Genomic DNA, 14,497 nt, shown 5'->3' on the forward strand with positions numbered 1-14,497 from the left:
AGAAAACAGAAAGTTAATCATAGACCCCAATGCAAAGGTTATAGTTTCTATAAAATATGCTGTAAGAAATAGAATTGCACTGAAATAGAAGGCAGCAGTTGACAAGAAATTCCTAAGCACTAGGCACTGTTTTAGAAGCTTAAATATATTGTTACCTTTTCTCATCAAACTATTTGCCAGAAGCACAGCTACTAAATGTCAAACCAGGCTTTGAACCTAAGATGTTCTGATTCTAAAGCCAATATTTTTCTCTCCTGCTCTTGGAGAAAGAATGTGACTTATGCTGGAGTTTCAATCAAAGGCTACAGATAAGAAGCAGGCATCTTAGTTCAAGGAACACTCATGCTGTGGAAGAGGGGAAGTGATTCTGGCATTAATGCTCTTGTTTCTGAGTTCAGAGAGACTTTTGAGTTTTGTCTGAATAATTTTTTGGCTGCTGTTTTCATGGGAGAAAGGTGAAACAACCAACAACATGAAGTCAGGAGTTTTAACCAAATATATGTTTCAAAGGAAAAATTGTATGGACTAGAAACTAGAAGGTGATAGCATCCAACCTGGATCCTGAATTCTCTAGGAGTCTGGTTTTAGAGACACCCAGAGGGAGTGGAGCAGAGCACAGGAACCCCTAGGGAGGGGTGTGCAGAGAAGGGCTGTGTGAGTGAAGGAGGTACATGTGACTGCTCTGTGACTGCCTTCAACAGAAGTATGTAAAAAACAGTTTTCGTGGAGAAATTATGTGCCCGATTACCTGCTGAAAAAATAAAGATGAATTCATGCACTGGGCCTCTAGTTTGATTATAAAATTCATATAAAAGAGCAAAGAAGAGAAGAGGTAAGCAATATTAAAGAAAAAGAAAAATGTTTTAAAATTACTCCACAAAATAATTAAGGCATTGTGATATTGGTAGTAGTGTAGACTAATAAACCAATGGAATAGAATAGAGAGGTCAGAAATAGACCACATGGGATTCATGACAAAGCTGGCACTGAAGAAAAGTTGGGGAAAGGGCAGTTCTTTATTGATTCATGTTGGGTCAATTGGATACCCACAGACAAAAAAGATCCCTGCATCACACCTTATAAAAATCAATTCCAGATTGATTGCTGCTGTTCTACAGCAAATAAAATAAAAGGTAAAACAGCAAAGATTCAAGAAAATAACATAGGATATATAATCATGACCTAGAGTAGGCAAAACATTTCTAAAACAAAAGCACTAACTATAAAGATTAGCAACTTGGACTACATTAAATTAAGAATCTCTATTCATCAAAAGATACCAATAAAAAATGAAAAGGCAAGTTCAGATTTGCTGCACATTTGACAAAGGTTGTTACACATATCACCAACAAAGGGTTAGCTATTTGTTACACCTATAATTCACAAAGAATATATGAAGATTCTCATGAATCAATAAATAAAATAGAACAATTGAGTAGAAAAATGGGCAAGATATTGAACAGGGACTTCACAAAGAAGATATCCAATTGATCAAAGAACATATGAAAAGATGTTTAACTCCGTTAGCAAACTGGGAAATGCAAATTAAAAGCATACCGAGATACCTCTAGCACTTACCAGGATGGCAAACAAACGGACATAAGGCTGAGAATGCCTAGCGTTGGTGAGGAGAGCAAGGGGAACTCTCATTGCTGTTGGTGCAACTTTTTGGAAATTCAAAGTATCTGTTAAAATTAAAGACACCTCCCTATGACCAACAATTCCCTTGCTAGATATAGATCCAATGGAGATATATACACCAAAGGACAAGTTAAGATTTTCCATAGTGGCATTATTCATAATAGCAAAAACTTGGAAACAACCCAGTTGCCCAGAATGGATAAGTTAATGGCAGTATGTATATTCACGTGGTGGACAAGCATACAGCATTAAACATGAATAACTACTCCTACAGGTATCCACGTGGATAAATCTCAAAAACATAATGTAAATGAGAGAAGCCATTCTCTGAAGAATATATACAAGGATCCACATAAAGTTCAAAAGCAGGCACTACTCATGTATAGTATGAGAATTCAGGGCAGGCTTCTCTGTGGAGAAGTGCAGCGTGGTAATTAGGAAGAGATAGGCTTCCAGGGTGCTGGAAAATTCCTTTCCTGAGCTAGTGGGTAGAGACCCAGGAGAAATGGCACAATTCATTAATATTTATGCTTGTGATTTTTTTGCACAATTATAGTGCTATACTAGTTATATTATGGTAAAAACTTTATTTAATTTTTTAAAGGATCCTAACAACATCCCCCATGCTTAGAGGAGGGAAAGGAAAAAATTAAAATGACACCTGTCATTCTGTGAGTACTCTGAAATTCCCTACCAGAAAAAGTTTAAATGAAGGTAAATATAAAGCAGGAAATGGCTGGTTAAAATGTAGGCTGAACATAGTTGTTTAGATAGTTTCATCTGATAACAATGTGAGAAAAAGAGTGGATGCTTAAAATACATAAAGAAGGGCCACATAAAACTATAGCAACTGTCAACAAAAATGTCAGAAAGGAAGAAATATATAATATTAAAAACATAAAGTAGAAGCGAGGGTAATAAGAGTATTTGGTGCTCTTTCTGGGGTAGAGGGCTTAAGAAGATCAACTTACTGTCAGTCCTTTGTTCTTCTTTATAACAAAGGGAGTTTAATTACCTTTATTTTCATAACTGATTTGTTTGCCTTAGAGCGATCCTTTGTTCCTTTGCTTTGGTTGTGTCTGAGCCTATCCAGCAGGGTAGGTGGTTTTATGTTTGGAGATCTTTTTGGCTTTTGATCACAGGGATTATCATTTATGACTGTGAGCCCAGCTTATGCCCTTGAACATTCCTATTCCCCCGAGAGCCCTGACCCTTGTAAACAGTTGGACCTTTCTTCTCTGGGACTTCTCTTCCCAGGGGTATAGGTCCTCCATTTTGGGGCCCATTGGCCACTGCTGGCCAGCGTGCAGTGTTAGGAACCCTCAAATAGTATAGAGCACTCATCTCAACAGGAATAGTGCCGTTAGGGGCTCTCTCAGAGTAGTAATTTTTATTCTACTTTTAAAAACTGGTGGGAAGAGAATGATCCACTGAAGTGAAGAGAGTTTAAAAACCAGGGGAAAAAGCACTCAGTGGAAAAAATGGAATCAGGGGCAGGAAGCCGTGGAGGTTGCAGTCTGCAGACCTAGTGCTGGAGAGCAGGAGTGTAGAGCCAGAGATATGTGAAGGAGGCTGACAGCCTCTGCAATAAGAATGCTATTAACATAAGGCTTAAGACATCAAAAGGAAATTTTAGGAACATGGAAAAAATGAAAGACTGGGGTAAAGCAGAAATGTTGTATGGGATGCTCTATTATAACAATATTTTTTTCAAACAACCACAGTCATGAGTCAGGAAAGAATATTCCCCAGCAAAGGTATAGGGGGATCAGACATAGTCACGCCCTATCTCTAAATGTGCCAGAGCAAGTGATATGGGAGGAAAAAAGATAAGTATCACTTGATCTCATTCATATGTGGAATCTAATGAACCAAATAAACTGATGACAAAAAATAGAGTCATAGAAGCATGAACAGACTGCTGAACCTCAGAGGGAAGGCAGGGGAGGGTGGGTGGGAAGAGATCAACCAAAGGACTTGTATGCATATATACATAACAATAAGGTAGGGAGGGCCTGGGGGGAGGGGCAGGCTGGAAGAGGTTTATGGGGAAGAAGGAGGACTTTCAACAATAAAGATGAAAAATAAAGAGGTAATTTTTATTACAAATTAATTCTTTAAAGGTAGAATAAGGAAAAATATGATTTCTGGGTAGCAAAAATAGTGAAAAATTAAAACTGATAAAGAAAACACAATAATAAAGAGAAATGCTTTATATTTCTATAACACATAGAGCCCATATCACATTTTTGCTTTTTATACTTTTTGGTGTTTTAGGCACACAATCCCTCACCCCATGATGGTTGGCTTTATAACTGTTCCTATGTCCAAAGTTAAGTGTTGGTGACGTAAGTTAGCATGTTGGTTAGAAGTCTGAACTGCTCGAGATTGAGTAATAATTCTGCTGATGTCCTAGCATTGTTACTTTGGGAAACATAACTAATCTCTCTGTGCCTCAGTCTGTTTAACTGTAAAATGCAGATAATAATATAACTTCCCTCAGTGTTTTGTGAGGATGAAGTGTGATTTTTATTTAATTATTCAGAGCTCAATCGATGTTAGCTATTCCTGTCCAAAGCTACACTGCTCATTAATGGCACAGCTTGGACTCAGGTCCAGTTTTCCGGCCTCCAAATCCAATGCCCTTTTCTTACCTCTGCTCCCAGATGAGTTAGAATCTGGGCCTCTAGCCAACTTGAGGTCTTGATAGGCAGGGCCAAAACGCGAGAGGGCAGTCTCCGAGGGATTGGTGCAAAGATGAAGTGTGATTCAACTTCCAAGTCAGTTGATAGAGGCTAGTAAGAAACAGTCAAAAAACATAAGGCCCAGAGGGGCAGACAGAGCAAGAATCAGCTCCAAAATGTATGCTTTCTAATGGAGAATAGGTAGACTGGTGGATATTTTGAGATGGGAGACTAGTAGAAATCTCTAAGGCAGTGGTATAGATCTTTTATTATAGTTACATTTTGGCAGTGGGGATCCATTTGTAAATGTTTATAGAATAATGATGTACTTGGCTTCTACTTCTGGCAGCTGGGACTACTTAACACCTACCTGTAGGTCCAACTTCGTCTCCACTGACTGTGCCAACTTTGGCTCTTGCCAAAGCAGTTCTTGAGTCCACTACCTAGTCAACTAGCATCTAGTCATTCTTTTAGGTGGATACAATCGGATGCTGTGCTTTGCCCTTCAGTACGTTCATTACCTGAGACCCATCAGCTTCCTTTAAAGTGGCCAGATGGGTGCTACACCTGGGCGCTGGTGAATGCTAGTCCCCACTGCTCAAAACTGCCCCTCTTTGAAGTGGGACTCTGCCCCTTTTCTGTCCCGGAGCACTGCCTGTTTGTCTGCTGTCCAACCCACTCTAGTACTGAGCTTGCTACCTGTCAGTTACTCATTTGAACTGTGTGGTTACTCTGTCCTATTCCTTTTGGTCTATTTGCTCTCCTGGTCTGACTTTCTTGATGAGACCTGTCCTACTGCAGATTAAACATGTCTTTATCTATCACATACATGCTGTCTAACTCTAAACATTTCTATGTATCAGCCCTGTACTTCATACCCACTTTCTTATTTAATTTTCTGATTATGTAAAAAATCATTGGTCATTAGTGACTATATGGTAATGTTCAAATAATGGCTTATGTTTCTCATGTGGCCTTGTTGGACTTATTAAAGGGAGACCCTTAAAACAAAAAAAACTAGAACAAATAATATGGTTTCTTTTGTACAGGACCAAAAATCATTGTTCTTAACATTTTATTTAATTTTATTTTATGTTATATTTTATTCATAAGCCACTTTGCAGATCTAATAAAATCTACATGCACTCTCCATGGAAAAATTCATAAAATCCATATCCTCACACAATTTATCGTACAGTTTTATGTGCTGCCCCAAAGCCTATTCACAGACCCCAAACTAAGAATCTTTGATTGGGAAGAATTCTTTTTGACTTAGGGAGAATTTCGGGTTAGGATTAAATCCTAGCAAACATCTCTTGCCAAATGCCCTTGGATAGCTGTGGGATTGGCGACTTACTTGTAAATAGAATGGCGGCTGCTGCTGTTTGAGAATCTGCGGTTTCTCATAACAAGAGGTAAGTTTAAGTCTCACGCTCTTTTTATTTCTGTTCTTGTTCACATTTTTCTATAGATAATTATTTCCCCAAATTCTGTTGGGGGATCCTGGATGGGCAAGAGATCTTTTAAAATCCGTTGTGGTGGCGTTTTTTTTTTTTTCTTTTCTTTTCATTGAAATATATTGCTTCCATAAGCCACAAAATTACTGTAGGCTGTGGCGTAGAGACATTTTCATAGTTCAGGCAGATTTTGGGCTCTAATTCTAGTGTGGTTATCAAGCCATGGTAGGGCCTAAAACATAATACAGATTTAGGTAATCAGCCAGCCATCTCTGCCATTTTTACTTTGAATGAATGCTGTGGGCATCTCTTCATACTTATGCTGTGGACTACTCCTTGATTATTAATTGTCATATTATTCTTATGTAACCAAATTCTTTCTATCCATTTTGCTTTTCCATTTTACATAAGACAATGATGGCACAGATCCTATGGCACCCAAGTACAGGAAACATGTATTATTCTTGCATGTGAATAAATGTGAACCTTATTTTGCCCACCCATATTTTACCTCCTATTTCTGGATTTATCTTGATAAATGATAAATCTGAGATTCAGTTGTTAGGTGGGAGACACATTTGGGTCCCTTAAAAAAAAACTACCTGCCCAAACCGGTTTGGCTCAGTGGATAGAGCGTCGGCCTGCGGACTGAAGGGTCCTGGGTTCGATTCCGGTCAAGGGCATGTACCTGGGTTGCGGGCACATCCCCAGTGGGAGATGTGCAAGAGGCAGCTGATCGATGTTTCTCTCTCATCAATGTTTCTAACTCTCTATCTCTCTCCCTTCCTCTCTGTAAAAAATCAATAAAATATATTAAAAAAACAAAACAAAACAACTACCTTATTATAAGCAATTGCGTATGCCAGCTTAGAATTAAGCTGCCACGTAGGCAGGGAGATAGAGATAGATTGAGTGGCCCTTTGCTCAGTACCTGCAAAGGTTATGATAAGATGGTGAGGGCTGGGTTTGAGAATGAGAAATGCAAAGTGCAGCAGTTAATACTAACAGGGATTCGTCTCTCTGTCTAAAAACTCCTATATAAAATAGAAAACAAGAAAAGCCCCAGAAATTTAGAAGTAGAAAATGGAATACATTTACTTTCTGGAGAGTGAGGGAAGAATAACTGCTTGAGCCATCGCCTGGGTAGGTGCTGTGTGAACGTTGCCACCTGTCCCTGCCAGTGACCCGGAACCTGACATCAGTGCTGGCTCTTGTTCTCCTGCTCCCAGACCCCTGTTGAGAAGATACTGCCAAAGAGCTGAGTCAGATCATTGGAAAAGGGCGTATGCAGATGTATATATTGTAGGCAACTCAGTAATGACACACTAGGAAGAGAGTGCAAAAATAAATAAAAATAATGCCATGAAGAGGAGGCTATGTTGACATTCTGACATTCTGACTCAGATACATCAGCTCTTGATTGGGGACATCAAGCATACTTTCCAGGATGGCCCAACCCAAGATGTATTACCAAATCTGCAGACGTGAAAGGTCACTGTGGTCACCCACTAGGACAAACACAGACCCTCTGCACATGCAGTTCTAATTAGTTGGGGTTCAGGTCAGGGCACCAACCATTTGCACTTAATGGGGATAGTTTTATGGATTCCTTGACAATCCAGTGATTCTACAGAGGATGTAGATGGAGAAATACCTCACAGAATTAGAGGGAGAGACCTGATCTCTGTTTGAATGAAATGTATAGCCTGTTCTTCCAGAAATGCCTTACTAGTGGAGTTTGCGCAGTTGGAGTGCATTGACTGTATCTTTCATAGTAATTATATAATTGCTGTGCTGAAGGGTGATTTACTACATATGGTTTTCAAAGTTGGCACTGATCCAATCTGGTACAGTCTTCTCCCAACCTGACTGCACCTCAGAAAACAGACAGACACCTTCCAATGAGAAGTCTCTTCTCCAGTAAGTAGCTATTTTCAGGTGTATCAGAGCAGGCCATGTGCATTCACATCTATAGCAAATATTTTTTTGAATTAATTTATTGCCTTTCTGAACAATTTGAACACTGCTTTAGGGGAGATAACTGGGATTGGAACCTGGGCCTGACTCTGGCAGACAAAATAAATAAAATCTACAAGTCAGACAGATTTGAGTTGGAGACCTTGTCCTCTCACCAGCTATTGGTATGTTTTGGTCAAGTTATTTAAATACTTCTGAAGCTGTTCTTTTTCCTTCAGATTTATTTGTGATAATAACTCAAAAGCTTGCAGCTGAAATAAAGTGAGATCAGATACAGTACCTGGCATACAAGAGGCTCTCAGGAATTAGTAGCTAATACTGCTACTTACAGAGGATCCTGAAAATATACTTGGTAATTCTGAAGGTCTTTATTTTTTGCCTCCCTGTTCTTACCATATAATGAAACATTTAAAACCAAAGACTAATGTTTTCTGTTATGTAAAACCTTAAGAGATTTTAGTGATACTGAATGGTTAGTACATATAAAACAATGAAAACCAGGCATTATAAAGGCAGGAAAAAAGAAGAGAAAGAACAAAGGGTAGGATATTAAGAAAAGTGTGTCATCTTATTTCCAAACTTTTGATTGAATAAAACTTAAGCTTTTGGAAAAAAAATTAAATAATGAAAATAAAGATTTGAGAGACATTGAATATCATATTTGTGAATAAAGTGTTTAGGATCAGCTGTGTGCCACAGACTCCTCTGTAAGGCCACTGATGTTGATGGTTTATGTTGCTTATTCAGACTTGTTTTCAGTCTGAAAGTCTGCAGGGGACATTAACATACCCTCTGATACAAGCCCTGGCATTTGGCAATCTCTCTAAATAGATGAGTCCTGGTGAAGTTGAATCAGCTTTGTTATTTTAGGTAGTGGGGATTCTTAGCTGACTTACTGTTTTGTTTTTATGTAATCTACTATGTGTTGGAGTCAAACTGGCCTGTGTTTACTTACTAATTCTGTCATGTGACAGTAGTGAGACTTTGAATCAGTCACTTAACCTCCACTAACCTGACTTGCTCTCCCTCCCCCCAAATTATAAACTGAAAATAACAATACTTATTTCCCCCTATTGCTGAGAAGATTAAATAAAATTAAAGTGGATGTGAGGAGGAGACAGTAGAGGAGTACATAGATCATTAAAGATTCATGACATAAAGGGTTAGAACTTACTCCTCTAGAATATAATCAAACTATAGAGTACCACATTACACCTGTTGTTGCTTGTTAATATAAATGTGGATTTTTATCAATGTACACAATTTATAAGTTATTTTAGAAATTGTGTTACTACAACTTTTCACATGTAAAAGCCAAGTAAGAATATTAACTTCTTGAAAGTTGTTAGGACAACTGTGCAGAGTGAAGGAGGTTGTATGTATGTCCTAATAAGATTTAAGAAGTCAGGAGACTATTGCTGTCTTCTGCTTTTCTGAGCTATTTCATTTTTCTGCTTAAATTGGGTTAAACTAAAAAAAAAATAATCTGATTCACCACAGATGACAGGCTGAACCAAAAATGATGCATTTTTGCTCTCTCATTGATGCATTATTTTAATTCACAGCCTTTAATTCCTCTGGAATCCAAAAACTACAAATTGAGGATTAATATACTTTAAATGCTAGAAGACAATTTCATGCACATGTTTTTTCTTTCCTACATGCAGTTGGGACTTGCAGTCCTTATTCCCAACACTTGTTTTTGACATTTCTGTGGTTTTTGCCGCACTCTAGCAGACCTGTGGACCGAGAAGAATTAGAAATAGTGACTATAGTGGAAGAGCCAACAGGAGAACACTCAAGTCAGGGGATTTGTGAAATGTCCTTTATCTGAATGTAGGCCTTGGGCTGGCATATAACAGCATTGTCTGAAGTTGATGTGAATGCATTTTTTTTTTCTTTTTTTGGTGTGTCATGCTCTGTTAAGCGGGATATTATAAAGGAAGTAAAAATATAATAAAATTTTCTGTTTGTTTAGGGACTGTGCAGAAGGACTGTATATGTGTATTTCAACCACCCTGTGGCAGGCCTTTAATGTGAGTGGGCAGAGCTGGGGTTCAGGATTGCCAATGATAACTGGGTATCTCCTTAAACACTGCAATAATGACAGTTGGCAGGTCTCAGTTTCTTTATAAGTATTGGCAATCATTCTTCAGGAAGCAAAAATTATGCTGAAGAAAGAATTTTTTTGATGTTTTAATATCATTTTGGTCTCCAATGTTTTGTGCAATCTGATAACAGTTTTGATCCATCCATGTGATTTAGCACTTGATTCCAAATAATCCAAACAGATTTTGGAGTAAGTTGAACTCAGGTGAGATCAACATAAATTTATCGAAGTCTCTCAGAGGGCTGGGTGATTTTTTTTTTTTTTTGAGATCAGGTAGAGAAATGGTCTTATTTTACAGAAGAGAAAACCAAAAATCAAAAAGAATAAGAGAATTTTTCAAGAATACTGAGCTAGTGAATGATAAAAATTCATATTTTAATGAAAAAAAAATACACTATGAATACAGTTCAATGCATTGAAATATTGTGGAAAGAATGAATACCATACTTATTGGGTCTATGCTCTCTTGAAAATCATATATATTTTAAATTACTTTCCATCCCCTTTACCTCCTTTTTTTTTTTTTTTTTTTTTTTTTAGGGCAGAAGCCAGTTTATTCTGGGTCTGCCGTACAAGCCAGCCGGGGTGCTGGGGTTGGGAGAGGGACAGCCTAGGCCTCCACAGCCCAGCCGTTGATGATGCGGATATGGCGGATGATGTCCTGGATGGCTTGCGACGTAGTGCCCTGGCCCCCAATGTCTGGGGTGTGCATGTTTTCATTGTCCATGGATGCCAAGACAGCCTTGCGGATGGTGGTGGCGTAGGAGTGGAGCTTTAGGTGGTCGAGCATCATGCAACTTGCCAGCAGCGTAGCCGTGGGGTTGGCAATATTCTTATTGGCAATACTCTTGCCTGTGTTCCTTGTAGCCGTCTCAAACACAGCGTACACATGGCCATAGTTGGCTCCAGCCACAAGGCCAGGGCCCCCGACCAGCCCTGCGCAGACGTTGCTGACAATGTTCCCGTAGAGATTGGGCATCACCATGACATCGAACTGCTGGGGCCGGGACACCAGCTGCATGGTGGTATTGTCCACAATCATATTCTCAAAGGTGATGTGGGGGTAGCGGGCTGCCACCTCCTTGCAGCACTGGAGGAAGAGACCATCGCCCAGTTTCATAATGTTGGCCTTGTGCACGGCTGTCACTTTCTTGCGCCCACTCTCATGGGCCAGTTTGAAGGCGTATTCAGCAATGCGCAGGGACTTGGTCTTGGTGATGATCTTCAGGCTCTCCACCACTCCTGCCACACTCTCGTGCTCCAGGCTGCTGTACTCGCCTTCTGTGTTTTCCCGGACAATGAGGATATCTATGTCCCGGTGCCGGGTCACCACTCCTGGCAGGCTCTTGCAGCGGATGACGTTGGCATAGAGGTCTAGGCTGGTGCGAAGGATGTTGTTGCGGGATTTGTAGGATGGTGGCAGGTTATGGTTTGTTTCAATATTGCCCTTCAGGGCCACACGGTTTCGGCGGATGGCCATGATGGCGTTGCGGACGTCCTCTTCGTCGGCATGGGAGCTCACGTGCACTTCTTCAAAGTCCACCGGCACACACGCGTGCCTGAACACAGACTTGACGTGCAGCATGAGCTCTGGCCCAATGCCATCCCCTGGGATCAGGGTCACCGTGTGCCGCCCGCCATACTTAGCAGAGGGAGGAGTTGTTTGTTGTGAGACGCTCCTCCGGGGGGTCTCGTTGGCACCCAGAACCTCCCAAGGACGGCAGAGGAGGGCCGGCCTGAGCACTGCCTTCGCTGGGCCGCCAACAGCCATGGCCACCTTCAGCGCCATGACGGAAAGTGAGAGCAACAGCAGGTCCCCACAGCGTTCGGAGGGGTGCACATCCGCGGAGTGGGCGTGCCCTGACAGCGCTCATGCGCGTGACTTGCCTGTTCCCACGCCCTTTTCCGGTGCCGAGAGCGCAGCCGCCGCCGCCATTTTTGGGGGGCACCCAGCTGTCCTTTATTGTTCTTGACACAAAAAGAAATGTTTTGTGGAAGTAATCGTCTCCCCTCTGTAATGGTGTGTGCTGTCCTGCAATAGAGGAAAAAGCCGATAAAGGAATGACAGTGTGTTCAACAAGATTATCATTAATGATTACTGCTGAGTTATAGGCTGAGACTGCCCCGTCCGCATCCCAACTCCCACATTCCTGCTCCAGGAAATCAGAAGGCCCCAAATGGCCACTGAATTGCTGCCTCCCCTCTCATCCAGTGTCTGACTTCTCACTCCAGAGCCTAGCACACAGCTCAGCCAACAGACTTGTAACCCAGCAGGAAATGGTTACTTAGTTCTATAGAACTATCAGGTGACTCCACCTTAGGAACTGTGGTGGCCACAGAAAATTATTACTTCCTTTCCTTTGTGGCCCTGCTGAGAACTCAGGAGGGGAATCTAAAAAATGAATGCCAGATGGCCTTAGCAAAGATGTACCTGGGGACAATGCCTGCCTAGAAACTCCAGAAGGAATGCCTTGGAAGTTGTCACCTACAAGCTGGACCTTGTATAGCTCAGGGCTCTGCTCCATGGTGGTGAAAAACCTGCTCCTCCATAGTTGTCACCAGACTGATCATTGTATTGAAAATGAGCTGACTCCGTGGAGGCAGACTGGCACTCAGAAAAATGCGTGTTGCCATTGGTGGCTCAATTAGGTCTGGATACAGGTCTTCAGCCATCAGTGAACTGACCGATTCTTCAGGACAGGAAAGACATGCTGAGGCTGAGGGTCCCAACTGTGTAAGCCAGGGAAGAGTTTATATGAAAGGTCCCTGCATATAGAGGCTAGCACTGGCCCTGAAGGGCAGGGTTCTTGGGGCTGAAACGAACATAAAGTTTAGCCAAAAGCAAATTTGTTGGAATTAAATAGTGTTTTTTCACCACCTCAAGTGAAGTCTCCTTCCATCACCATTTATCCCCCCTTTACCCTCTTCTGCCTCTCCCACCCCCCTTTCCCTCTGGTAATCACCATACTGTTGTCTGTGTCTATGAGTATTTTATTTTTGCTTAATCCCTTCATCTTTTTTGCCTGGTCCTCCCCTCCCCCTGCTTCTGACAGTTGTCAGTCTGTTCTCTGAATGAAATGGTTTGATATGAATATATGATTGAACAAATGTGTGTATGTATATATTCTGGAGTATTAGTAATCTATGGAGAGAGAGACAAAGTAATTAAGAGCATAGGCTCTGGTACCAGACTAGCTGGCTCTAAATCCCACCTCTGCCATGTATGAACTGAATTGTCAATAGGGCCTTAAGTCTATGGGTTTGAATCCCAGCTCTGCAATACTGTATACTAGATGTGTAATTTGGGTAAGTTACTGAGTTTCTCTGAACCTCAGTTTTCTCATTTGTACATGCAAAACCCATCGTGGAAAGCACTTCAAATTGCTCCTTTACATAGCAAATGCTCATAACTCACATGATATACTTATTTTGGTACACTTTTGGGCCAGATACTAGTATATTATCAATAGATGTAAATTCTTATCATCATTGTTATTTTTGAGGTACCCAAGATTATATTTTGAAACTATTTGATTACTTTTAGTAATTTGTTTTTAGTCTATGGTTTTTGCTATGGCTTATTTACAGTAGTGAAAGGGTTGGAATAACTGAAGTGTCCACGCATTACCTATTAGTGTTGGGGTTCAATATTTCAGAGGTGGTGTCATTTGGGTGCTGAGAATAGTAAGAGCCAACAATAATTGATTATTATTTTATAGAAAATACTGCTAGGTAAGTGTCTTTATCATTCTATTTAGCAAATGAGGTAACTAAAGCCTGTGTCGCCGGTTACATGGCCACAACTACTAATAGAGCTAGAATTTGTATCCAGGAAGACTGGTTCCAGAGAGAATGTCTGTGCATGGCCATGGGACATAAATCACTGAAAGATAAAAGTGCAAGTCACTGAAGATGAAAGACCAGTGACTGTGAAGATAGGGCTTGATGAATTGTGAAGGGTGAAGATAGGGCTTGATGAATTGATGTCACCCAGACTGACAGTAGATCTACGGGAGGAGAGAAAGACCACAGGTGAGGGGTAAAGCTCTTGACGCCTATGTGGCATGAACCAAGAGGTTGGTTGAGTGAAATAACAAGGAAACATGGAAGGTGATATACAACCACTATAAAAATAACAGCAAGCTAATGTGTATGGAATCCTCACTATGTGCCTGGCTTTGTATGGAACTTTTGAAAAGCACTATTTCAAGAAATATGCACAACAATCCTTTGAACAAGATGCTATTATTATTTTCATTTAATGTATAAATTAACTCAATTTTAGAAAAATAGAATAAATTACCCCCATCTACTGTTTCAAGTAATCCAGAATGGCTCTGTGAAATGGTTTTAAGTCATCCATCCATCCATCCATCCATCCATCCATCCATCCGTTTATCCACCCACTCATCCATTTGTTTAACAAACTTGAGGATCTGCTAGGTATTAAACTCTAGGAATGGAAAAGTACTTTAAATCTCAGCCCCTGCCTTTGACTCTGATGGGAAAGGAAGATATAGTAAGGTTGTGATTTAATTATTTGTAAAACGAGAGTGCTGTGTTGCATAATCCTTAATATTTCTTCCAACTCCATCTCTGTTATTCTAGGAACAGTAAGAAGTAGTCAG

General features: G+C 40.5%; 1 protein-coding gene across 1 annotated transcript; it reads right to left on the bottom strand.

The window, feature by feature from the left end:
- Nucleotides 1-10,395: 10,395 nt before the first annotated feature.
- On the bottom strand, nucleotides 10,396-11,686 carry LOC132235547 (isocitrate dehydrogenase [NAD] subunit gamma, mitochondrial-like). The gene has a single exon (XM_059698084.1). It carries the CDS (start codon nucleotides 11,656-11,658, stop codon nucleotides 10,480-10,482), a length of 1,179 nt encoding a protein of 392 aa, XP_059554067.1. The 5' UTR covers nucleotides 11,659-11,686; the 3' UTR covers nucleotides 10,396-10,479.
- Between the last annotated feature and the right edge of the window lie 2,811 nt (nucleotides 11,687-14,497).

Source organism: Myotis daubentonii, chromosome 5 (genome assembly GCF_963259705.1).
Source record: "Myotis daubentonii chromosome 5, mMyoDau2.1, whole genome shotgun sequence".
Classification (NCBI taxonomy): Eukaryota; Metazoa; Chordata; class Mammalia; order Chiroptera; family Vespertilionidae; genus Myotis; species Myotis daubentonii.

Coding starts and splice junctions, on each gene's coding strand:
- LOC132235547 (XM_059698084.1), bottom strand. CDS start 11,658: ATGGCGCTGAAGGTGGCCATGGCTGTTGGCGGCCCAGCGAAGGCAGTG.